Raw genomic sequence first — 12,430 nt, 5'->3', positions numbered from 1 at the left:
AACTATGTACTCAGAGGTATATTTGCTGCTCATTTCGTGTTGGTTATCACATAATAGTTTCTAAACTTATTTGAAATACAAGTCTGAACTTTGTAGTTTATTTAGAAATACACCTGATGTTCTATACGTTTCTTTGTCCGACTTCCTTCTATTTGCTCTGTTCAGCATGGCGCACGTTGGCATCGCGTGTCGTTGAAAATAGACTTGGCGTGTATGTGGAGCGGAACAGGACTTATGGCAAGAGCCCGAGACAGGCCGCGCCCTTTGCAGTGGAAACAAGATGAACGTTGACGAGAGAGGGCGCGATCAGCTTTGGAGTGCTCCAACACACGGATCCTGTAGAATCTGCCAGCAACCCTTTTCATACCAACCCCAAAACCAGCCATCATTTAAAAGCTGTTTGCAGCTACGATTGTGGCTTTTGACTGAATCAGATATTTCACATGCATTTTATGCTTCTTTATGAGGCAGAGTGAGCAGCAACTGCGCTTGACCTCTATGAATATGTTTGGAGTCAATTCATAAATTCCTTCTCCTTTGATTAGCATATCACAAAGCTTAACAGCCTTTGTCTTAATGAATATTGGTTGAAGTGAACATTAATTCTGCCATCAAAGAGATCCTTCGACCTCCATACAGAAGCAAAGACGAAAGAGATTACAAAATAAAACAAATATATTACACAGAATAAATGTGGTTACTTTCATGTTAGCGAATTACATTTCATCTGTTAATAAAACATTTATGATATCATGCTACCACCTCCGAGAATATGATACGGCATACCGTGAGTATGTGAATGGCATCAATGATGTGCCAAATGATTCCAATTTGTTCCTTTATAATATTCAAGATGTTGTGGCTTTGAAATATTTAAGACATGAAGCCAGACAGCAGCAGCTCACATGGCTCAAAGTGAATGTAACCTTGCTGCTCGCTTCGAAATTATTCCGCCTTCATCACGGTGAGACCTCAATAAAATACAGAAGAAAAAAAAAAGGACAAAGGTGCCACAACACGTACTTAACACTGACCATGAGGCAAGTTCAAGGTCTTTAAATCCGATTCAGCTGAGGTGAAGGATCGCAACATTGCAGGTTTGCATTGTTGAGCTGCATTTCTGTTCAAATAAACGTCTTTCTAACACAAGCGACTGAAAGGCAGAATGTTTTCTTTATCTATCTTTAAATAAATGTCAATGATGTTATGCTCTACCAAATCTGTTCTTTTTTTTCCCCATTCGTCCTCCAGTCTTTTTATCTCCAATGAAACTCCTACACTCCCTCTTTTGTCTTCATCGTCCATCATTCTTCTCTTCATCAGATTCGTAGGGTGAAGGGGCATAGCCACAAAGGCAATCTTCTATTGACAAAAGAAGCAGAACGCAGAGTACAGACTGTATACCCATCTTTATCAGAGAGAGGCTCACTCGCACATATACAATTATGTATGAGGCAACATGTATAAACCAAATGTCACAAGGACAAAACAGCCATTGCTCTCTATAATCTTAGTATTAGACAGTCAGACAAAGTGGTAACCACCTGGAGATGCACACACACAAACCCAAAAGTGCACACTCAGACGGAAAGATATTCCAGCTTTTCAAAAAAAAAAAAGAAAAAGAAAATTAAAAAGTTGTTTCCTGAAATTTCCAACCCTGTCACACTGTCGACTATTTAAGCAGCAATTTGCAGCAGAGAAAGAAAGGTGCAGGGGCAAACACATGCTGCTCAGTCGCAGGCTTTGAGAGCCAGAGAGAAAATCTAATTACCCCTACTTCAAAACATCCTCTTCCTCATCTCCTCAACTGTCTTTATGCCTGATTTTCTCTTGATTTCTCGCTTCTTCTAGGGTCCTTCCTTTTTAGTCTCTCCTCTATTTTCACCTTCCCAGTCTCTAATGTGCTTGGATTAACTCGCCCTGTGTTTTCTGGCTTTCTCCTTCCACCTGACGACAAACAAAAGAGGCTTAGGAAACCTTTAAAAGGCTTTCATGATCAGAATTTAGCAACCTCTTGTTTACTTCTTCACACCTCAAGGATGCTACCTGTCTCCGTCTTTCACCTGCACTTTCAGAGAAAAAGCAGGATGCTGAAAAAATGCAAGTGAAGAAGTGAAAGAAGAAGGTTTTGCAGGTCCTTGCAAAGTCCTCGTTTGATTCAATTTTAGCAATTCACCAGACAGTCCTTGTGTCGTCCTGCTCTAAGCCTCCGACTGCGTGTTTGTGCTGCAATAAGGTCAGTCCATTTTCTTTTAGGCTGTCTATTAATTTTGAGTGCACACAGCCTTGGGGGCTTTTTCTGTTTTGTTTTCATCCGTGGCATTTTGGTTTCATTGTCTAAAATTTCTGAAATGGCAGCTTTAGTGAGCTATTAGTGCAGCACATAACACCAGAGGAGCTTAACGCAGAGGATGAAAACAATGGAGAAGGGCCTCTGTCCCCCTTACTGATATTAAAGCACATTAAATACACTAAATCCTCCTCTCTCTCTCTCTCTCTAAAACTGGGGTCAGACTGACAAAGGTTTTCAAATCAGGAACGTTGTTGTTTAAATTCGCGTTTCATCATGCACATCTTAACAATCATCTAAACTTACATAATGCGAGATTTAAAAAATGATTGTGCACCACACTGGATATGATGAAGAGATGATTGTGTGTGTGTGTCACAATTAGGATTTAATAGAAATAGAAAATTGAATGACATAGCTTTTAATAGCAGATTCAAAAGCAGAAACAATAATTCTTGGACTATTTGTTTGTCTCAGTCTGTATGCATAGCTTATTAGTCAAACACAACTCCAATATAAGAGACATGATGACCTTTTCAAGAAGCAGAGGTAACAAAGACAACTTAAACAAGTTCATCTGCATGCTTTCAAAAGTCACGATGTCCCTTCTTTGTGAGACGGTATTACATTACTTGCTAGCCTGTTGTCTTGTGTTTTCATTCATTCGAGCATGCATGTTCGTTTTACTTTACTGGCAAAACCGTCTGTCCTTCATCGAATGCTTGTGCACAGAAATGTAACAAACCCTCGTTCAAACCTGATAAATTGCGGATTCAGAGTTGTGACATCCCGAATGTTACTAAATAAGTCTGAAACTCTGAGTGAATTCTGAGTCCTGTCTTCACACTGACACACACACACACACACACACACACACACACACACACACACACACGTACATGTACGCCTTTGGCTACGAGGCCTGGACACAGACATACAGCTCTGACCTTTGGTGCTGACATTTTCTAAGTGAGGCAGCGTTCTCAGTGGATCAGCGCCACATCGACTGCAGGTGTCAATTATGTTGCTTTGGATTTCCTCGAGATGTTGCTGCTGAATGAGCAGGGATGTGAAACACAGTGTACACATATACAGACACACACACACACACACACACACACACACACACACACACACACACAAGGAGGTCAAGCTTTGTCAGAACAAGGAGCTGGTAAACAGGGAAAGTAAACCATAGATGAAGAGTGATGCTGTGAGGAGGAGGAGAGCATTGTGTTCGCCTCAGAATGAAAACTGTTCTAACCATAAATGTTGCTCAGTCTTTTACTCTGCTCATCATAAATCCAACAGAGCACCTTCTGCAGCAGGAAATTCCCATCCCCACTATTGTAATCGAGATGATTTAGAGCTTGTTTGCTGTGTTAGTATGAACACAGTTCATCAAAGTGATGATGATTTGACGCAAGCCAAACCTGTCAGCAAACAAAACAAAACAAAAACAAAGTTATGGCAGTTCATAAAAAGTGTGCCATTTAATTTGTGACACATTTTAGTGACTTCAGCAGAATTCTTTCGGAACATTAGCGTTTCACTTCACAAGACTTACTCACCCCGACAGCTGCTTTTCATTTGGCTGCAACAGAGGAGAAGGCTAAACGCTATCAGGCAGGTTTAGACTTTAGAGGAGGGCCATTCAGAAAGAAAGAAGAAGAAGATCCCCTTCATGACTCTTATCTCTTCAAGCACATTTCCTGAAGGCCTTCACATAAATCGATTTTGAAGACGACATTTTTTTTTTTTTTCTGGAATAAGATATATTGTCGTCTTCTCTTGGATGTTACCCTCGGCTGGTCGACACCCATACAGAGATATGGAAACTGTTTGGGTTTTAAATTATTTGAAAGTGTATGTCAGGAAACTCCTGCAGCCACAGCGTTTGTGTGTGGCCAAGTACAAACTGTACAGAATGAATTAAAATGATGTTGCGCTGCATATTTTCTGCATCTGTCCATGCTACAGTTAAGCTGCACATAGGGGCAACACATGAATGTTACTGCTGTTAGAAAACGACATGAAACGAGTAAATACAGATAGTTTTCTTTTAGATATTTTTAATCAGGGTTTTATTGTTTGGTGTATCCTGATAATAAAAAAACAGAGGATTGCCTGGATTAAAACTACCCTTTCTTATTAATTTCACTTCACTCCACAAACAGCATCCTCTCAGACTCTCTCTTTATAGCCACGTTTAATGATCCTCCTTAAAGGTTAAGATTTTACTATCAAAATACCAAAAACTTATTCTGAAACATCCCATTAATCTGTCCCTGTCCTTTGCTTTACAATGATATTTAAAAAGCAACACTGCAAGATATGCGATGAACATTTAATTACTGCAGATCGTCTGCCTTTGACAGCTCGGTTTTTTAGCACCTCAGGTAGTTTCACAGACACCTGAGCCTCAGGCAATGTGCCATTTTAAGGCAGGCAGCCCGTCAACATGAGTGGCAAGTGCTGGTGCGGAAACCTGGTGGACCGGGTAGAGAAAGGAGGGAGCGATATTAAATTGCCTGCCTGAAGGCCAAACGATGAGCGAGGAATCTGGAGAGTATTAAAAGAGTCTTTTTTTTTGTACTTGACTTAATTAAACAAAACCCCCCCCCCCCCAAAAAAAAAAAACTTGATGAAATGTATCTAAGAAGAGAGAGATAAAGGATTACAACTCAGGATTAGAGTGTTTTTGACACAACAGGAGATGAAGTGTGATCAATGAGGGAGTTTAATCCAAAACTTTTGTCCTGAAGAGACTGTATGGCAGAAATGAAACAGATTTGTCGAAAACCAACATTTTGTGACAGCAGAGGACCCTTAATTCCAACTAAATCTTTCTTTTAACAGACGTTTGGATCAGACATTTAGTCGTTGGGACTGCTTATTGGAGGCAACGGGAGATAGTCGGAGCTAATGGGCTCTGCAGGTCCTGCAGTGCTGGGAAATTACATGGGTCCAAAGTTGCTGTACTTAACCCTTAAATCCAACCACTGTCAGGGGAAATAAGACTTAAAGTGTCAGACTGTCCAAGTGGTTTATCTGCAGCATGTACTAACGTGCTAATGATCTGTGGCGGTGGTCCAAACGCTATCTTGTGTTCGGCTGTAGGATTCCATTCAGTCTAATTTCACATCCCTCAGCATGAAACGCACCGCAGCAGTTTCTGCTTGAGGGGGAGGTTAGATATCGTGATGTATTCAGATGTATTTTGATTAGGATTCCTTGCAGTGGGTGGGGTCAAAAGGCTGAACTAAGGAGGAGTTTGTTTTTTGTTTTATGAGGAAACTTTCAAAACAATCAAATCTGAAGACGGATTTGAATGTTTTGAATATTTCACATAACCTGTTTCTTGTATTGTACTTTTTCCATTTCAGACGTTAGTTGTTGAATATATTTAAGATGTGGACTGTTATTGTTGAAGCCCTTCTGAGATCCTACACACACACACACACACACACACACACACGCGCACACACACGCACACACATGTGAGATGAATAAAGGATTATCTTATCTTCATAAACCTCACTGCTGCTTACTCAGAAGGACGCGTAGGCTGCGTGTGTTTAGGTTGGTGTCACCACTATGATATTCAGAAAAGAAAAGAAAGCTGGAGACTCACTGCAGCCTCGTCCTCCCTGCTGTCGCTGGTGTCCTCACTCTTGTGGTGTCCCGCCGAGGAGCGAGCGTCCCTCTTGCGGCTGGCGTCCGTCCCCTCCGTCTGTCTTTCTCCATCTGGGGCCAAGGTGAAAACACAGACGACAGGTCAGACAGGCAGCCAGGCACCATTATCATCACCACTGTCGCTGTCATCTTGCTCATCTACATTTTAAATCACCATCATTAATGGCTTCATTATCTTACAGATCTCTACCGTCATCATCATCATAGAAAGTATAATTAGAATTATGAAAATCATCATGGTCAACAGTGCTAGTGAACTATTAGTCAAATTTATCACTGTTGAGTAAAGTAAAGTTAAAAAATGTAATTGGAAAAGCACGAGGAGAAGAAAGAAGAATGGGAAGCAGTCCTGAGGTGAAATGTGACAGGTGCAGTTGAGGGGATAAAAAGGGAGTAAAAAAAAAAAAAAGAGGAAGAGATAAGGAAATGGAGAGGCATAAAGAATAGCTCTTCTCGCTACAAAGTGAAGCTGTTAGGATGCTGTCATGCCACAGATGGATTATGGGAGTTTTGCAGCACAATGATGACAGTTGCCATGGCTTGGAGAGAGAGCAACCGGAATTTAAATCCACTCATTACGATGTGTTTGTGTGTGCCAGTGTGTGTTTTTGTGTGCTTGCCATAGAGCATATGGTCAAAATTGCCACCTCTCTTTGCTGCCAGCAAAATGCATGCACGTGTGGACGCACGCGCGCGCACGCACACACACAGTCATGGAGGATCAATTCAATACGGAGCGGTAACCGGATATTCTACACTTTATGAGAGCCTGGTTATTTGGAGTTACAAGGAGCAAACAGAGATTCACAAGGTTTCTTATAAGAGTTTCCAGCCAGACGAGGAGTTCATATAAAAAAGGGAATTCATACTATATTCACTTCAATCTCATTTTATTTGTGTCGCACACCATTCATCTCATTTCCCCTTCACCAATGCACAACATTGCTGCTTCTCAGATGGGATGCCATAAAAAGTGGCGTCTGTGCCATTGACTTCCCCATAAAAAGCAAGAGGAGGGGGACGTTGTGGTGTCCCAAATGCATTACAGTGAAAGTGGTTCATTACTGTCTGCTGAGCAGGGGTAGTTGTAGAGTACACACACAGAAGGGTGTGCATGCCGCGCACGCACACGCACACACACATACACACACACACACACACACACACGCACACACACACGCACGCACAAGGGATTGTGATTAAAAGACAGAACGGGGAGAACAGGCAGCTATAAAGCATAATGAGTGCTAATGGTTTTCCAATATGTCCCCTTTACAATGAGTGTGAGTGGGCTGAATTGGACTGAGCAAGGGGGAGAAGGTGTGTGTGTGTGTGTGTGTGTGTGTGTGTGTGTGTGTGTCTGTCTGTCTAGGTGCGTGTGTGTGTGTGTGTGTGTGTGTCTGTCTAGGTGCGTGTGTGCGTGCATTTGCGGTTGACCAGTGAGGATATTGATGCAGCCAAGGAGAACAAAGAACATGCATGTACAGAGACAGAGTAGACAGTGGAAAACGAGAAAAAAAGCGAAGTCAAAAACACAAAAATTAAGATTCAAGTCAGCCAAAAGATAAAGTTTGTTCTGTATCTCTTAAAAATCTCCAGCAAACTAGCAAACTAATCTCGGTCTATGATTTCTTTTGTTTTTTTCTTCTATTTGTTTGGATATCATCTCGCCTGTCTCCCACTATTCCCTTAGCAATTTCCCTGATACCAGACAACTACATTAAAACACAGCTTTGATCTGAAAAACCTTCTTTTGTTGAATGAATAACACAGGAAGGAAAATTACCATGCTTGAATTTCAATGCCTTCTAAACTACATTTCCACCCCTCTCTCTTTGGTAAGAGTTTATTCTGTGTTGAATGGTTTTCTGGGGCTTGTCCGCTCAGGAGAAAGTGCACTGAAAAGGTCACAGCAACCCGAATAAAAATAAAGTAACAAAAAAATAAAAAGCATCAGATTGAAGAAGTGGAAGCTTTTAGTCGGTGCCATTTTCATTGTCCACAGAGGCCACATGAGCCACAAGAATTGTGCTTTGAAAACCTTGGTCCAGCTCGCCATGCAGCGTCTAAGTACAGCCTGCGGGGTCTATCAGAGCTCCCTCAGATCAAAGAGCAAACACCAAAGAGTAGAAGTGCTCAACTTCGTCTCACTTCAAGCCTGACTTTCCTCCCATTGTTGAGCCAAAAAGCAGGACACTTCAACTTCTCAATTTTTGATCTTCCTGTTGGACTAAAACGCCCTTTGTAAAAGTTAAAAATGTGGATTTATTCGCACATGTCCTGCAATGTTTCTTCAATCTGCTTCATAAAATAAAAATAATAACAATCAGACAGCAGGATGTCAGACATGGCTGAAAGATGTTAGCACAGAGAATAAACAGTAATCCTGCACCTAACCTTTTTGGGCTCATATTCTCCAGTTTATCAGATATCATCATGTATCATTGTATGATTGTCCTGCAATACATTTATTAAGGCAGTAATGGCTGTATTGGGAGATTAGTGTTGTCATCATGGGCGATGTATTGTATCACATCTTATCATATCATGAGCAGTGTTGGGGATCACGTGTCAGAAAAAGTCATCTCCCTACTTATTTTGTAGTGATGAGTAACGTTACACCTTAGTTCAGCAAATCAAGTAATTTGTTAAAAGTGATCTTTTGATTAATTCAATATATTGCAAAAAAAAGTGCTGCATTTCTCTTTTCCTGCTGTCGAGAGGAATTATCTTTTTTTTGTTTCTCTTCCTCTGGGCTGGTAGCTGCACATGAGCAGAAAGCTCAGCCTTCAGATGTGTCAACGCACAGTCTAACTAGCTCAATTGCATGTAAAAGAGGGAAGCTTTTGTTGTACGTAATGTTTTTTTTTTTAACACAGTAACAAGTTACATTTTGACTGCTGTAATCTGGTAACATAACAAGATACTTTTTAAAGTAACATTACCCAACACTGATCATTAGTTACCCTAAGGTTCCCACCCCTGTAAAATATCAATGATAGAATACTTTGATTGGCATACAAAGCTTGCCCTAATGTATAGCACATTCATTTCCGTGTGTTTGTGCCACATCCTTTGTTTTTTTTGCTGTTTAGTTCTGACATGTCTGAGTAAACACCGTGTGAGTCACTGCATGAGTCAACCAGCAGCACATCTCCCCTGAACCTTTTTTCTGAGGCTATAATGAGCCAGCAATGCACTAGGGAGCGAGGTGAGCCCACCCTGTGCCTCGCCTCATTTAAGCGTTCACCTTCTCTCAAACATGTAAGAGCACACAGAACACTAAATCAGGCATCAACTTCAAATGACCTTATTTAATCTTTAGGAAGTTCAGTTGGTTAAAAGCATCAGTGCGTACAGTTTATGTACATGACAGCACAGCCCGAAAACATGCCATAATAAAGGGCTTTCACACATGTGGAAAACTGCTGATGAACTCCTGATAATTGTTTGAAGAGCTGTAAGTGTGAACGCAAACATTTTTAAGACTTCTGACTTCACTCAGAGTTTCGACTGCCAGCCCCATAGTATTTTTTCCACAGCAAGTCCAAGTGAGCTGATGTGAGAACGCTGCCGGATATTATCAGGAAAATTCCCATCGAGCCAATGGGAGTGACATACAGTATATAGCTCCATCAATCTCCATGCATGTACCGGTAATTAAAAAGCAGCATTACATTTTCTGTTTGTCAGTGTGGTGTTCTATGATCTTTTGTTGAAGACCAAAAATGAAGACAAATATTCTCACTGTAGCATCTTAAAGCGGTCTCTGTTTCTTCATCTGCTACTTCGGCGTCGTTTTGTAACGTCGCCCCTTGCTTTTGCCTCATCACATAATAGAAATGCATACAAATAGTACTTGCAAAAGACAATTTAATCAAGATAGGTAATAAAAAATGACTATGATAACTATTTGGCTTTGCTTTAAAACTAAATTGTAAATAGTACAGAAAAGATTAACACCACACTGAGTTTAACAGGAAAAAGAACACACAGAAAAACACAAGCCAGATGACAGACAAACTTAAGGAGGCAAACTCCTAAAGTATTCATTGCCACTTTAGTTCTTCCTTTTCTCCTCCAGCATCAAACTTTGTCTTTTGAAGTAGGAGGAGAAATAATGTTGACTGAACCTCTTTCATGGGAAAATCAGTTCTAAAGCACTGACAGAACAATATGGGTCCCTGCTCACTCAAGAGGCCTGAATGAAACTAACTTATCAAATGAGGGAACAACTTCCTGCTATCTATATCCCCATATATTTTGAAATGAGGGGGCCATGTGAAGCAAAAAAAAAAAAAAAATTGTAATTAATTCTTCAACAGTCCCACATGGAGAGAGAGATAATGAGAGCATCAAAGTGCTGTGTGTGCGTTAATATATTTCATCTATGTGTGTGTGTGTGTGTGTGTGTGTGTGTGTGTGTGTGTGTGTGTGTGTGTGTGTACAAATGTGCATTCCTGACCACTCTTACAATATGTGTTTGGTAATGTGTTTAAGTGTGACTAAATTCATGCATGTACAGCATGTGTGGAAAAACGTATTTGATGCTTGTCAGATAGAAAGTTGTGACTGTTCAGTAGAAATGACTCGTAAATATAGATCCCTGCTTGAGAGGAAGTAGAGGTTTAGGGCTGCTCGATTATGGCAAACATCATAATCATGATTATTTTTATATTGAGATCACACAATATTACATTGGATAAGTTATTGATTGTGCAACATTTGTATCCTGTATGATATGTGCAGAGGGTAAATTTGAAATAATAATAAACAATAATAAATAGAATCGTTGGCCACCTCTTGTGGCCAAAATATAACAACAAACACCTGAAACATTTACCTCACATGACAAAACAAGCGCTACACAGCATAGTCAGCCAGTCTGCCAGTGATCGTTTCATCTCAATTATCTTGTTGTCATGATCAAGAAGCCAAAACATTTTGTTAAGTTGATACAAAAAGTCTGAGATGGTTGAACAAATCAAATGATGCTGAAACAGCCAGACTGTCATGGAAACCAGCTCACATGAAAGAAAAAAAAAAAAAGGTGGGAATAGAAGAACAATGCGCAGAGTGATTGGCTTCACACACACACACACACACACACACACACACACACACACACACACACACGTGTGACGCAGAGAGTCAGGAGTCAGTCCCAGTCCCTGGACTGTGGCGGACTTCCTCCTGCCTCAGTGTGCGCTCTAATGAAGTAATGAGGAGCAGAATGGCAGGTTAATGGAAGCCAATCGACTACGAGTTCCGCCACCAGCAGGAGAACAGGCGGAATACTAATCGAGCAGTAGCCTTCCTCTCTTATGTTCAGCCTAATCAGTTCACATCCCCTGGTCCTTAAACTGCAGCAGTATGCATTCACTGTGTTGATAAGCAGGTAAAACTTCAGTAACCTCCAGAGGACAGAGGCGAGGGCTGTTTTTTTTTTTTGTTTTTTTTAGGTATTTAGAAGATAAAGTCTGTAACAGAAGATATTAAGAATATGGTTTATCCAAGGTTGATGTGTAATCTGTAGATAGAGACACGGATTCACGGGAAACTTTTGCTTCATCTACTTTTGAAAAATGAGCTCACCTTGCCTGGGCTGCCCTTTTAAAACTAATGATATTCTAAACTCTATAGCTTTAGCCAACTGCAGCTGTCACAGCTCTCATCTCTGCTGTATGTGAGCCAACTTATATATATGCAAGTGTAATCTCCGTGTGTGTGCACACACACACTGAAGTAGTACGTGCATTTGTGTGTGCGAGGTGCATCCCCGATGTCTCGTTTTCATCTTTGAACAACAACCACAGGGTTTCAATGCAAGGCGTACAGTATGTTTAGTGATGGATAGAATGGTGACACAGCAGAATGCTAATCACTGAATCAAAGATCAGGAGCTCAGAGAACAGCAACGAAGGGCAGTGAGGAGAGAAGAGAAAAGGGAACCATATACAAGAAATAAAAAAGTGGTGAAGTGAATTAGAGGAGTTTAGTTTGAATATAGCCCAGGGCATTTACATAGTAAAAATGACATAACCCCTCTGGGACAAACAGCAGCTCAGAGTATCTAAAGGAACAGTCATTATCACAGTCTATTTGACCGTATGATCCAAACACCATGTTCTCCACACCTCACATGAAATGCTAATGCTGCACTGATAATAAAACAGAGACAGGAGCATTGTGATGGTTTTGGGTCCGTTGCTCTGTTAAGGCCGTGGAGAGTGGAGGAAAACGGCAGGCAAAAACTCACGTCCACACTATACGGGGATTTCAATGCTCGTCGTTTATTTAAATAAACACTCCAACCTTATCAAGCCCGGTTGTACGGCTACTATCGTTTCATACATGAACAAAATAGTGCCATATTTGACCATCATTGTTGTTCTATAAAATAAAGAAAACAGGAGCGAAAAATAATACGTCCGACCAGCG

General features: G+C 40.8%; 1 protein-coding gene across 1 annotated transcript in view; it reads right to left on the bottom strand.

Annotated features, from left to right (window-relative positions):
• The window catches only part of b4galnt4a (beta-1,4-N-acetyl-galactosaminyl transferase 4a), a 151,830-nt gene that overhangs the window by 91,523 nt on the left and 47,877 nt on the right, over positions 1 to 12,430 (bottom strand). Inside the window, exon 2 of the mRNA XM_079347004.1 lies at positions 5,928 to 6,040. Coding sequence (XP_079203130.1) covers positions 5,928 to 6,040 — 113 coding nt within the window. The remainder of the gene's footprint in view (positions 1 to 5,927; positions 6,041 to 12,430) is intronic.

Source organism: Symphodus melops (genome assembly GCF_947650265.1).
Source record: "Symphodus melops genome assembly, chromosome: 6".
Taxonomy (NCBI): domain Eukaryota; kingdom Metazoa; phylum Chordata; class Actinopteri; order Labriformes; family Labridae; genus Symphodus; species Symphodus melops.
This window is presented reverse-complemented; position numbering and strand designations above follow the sequence as displayed.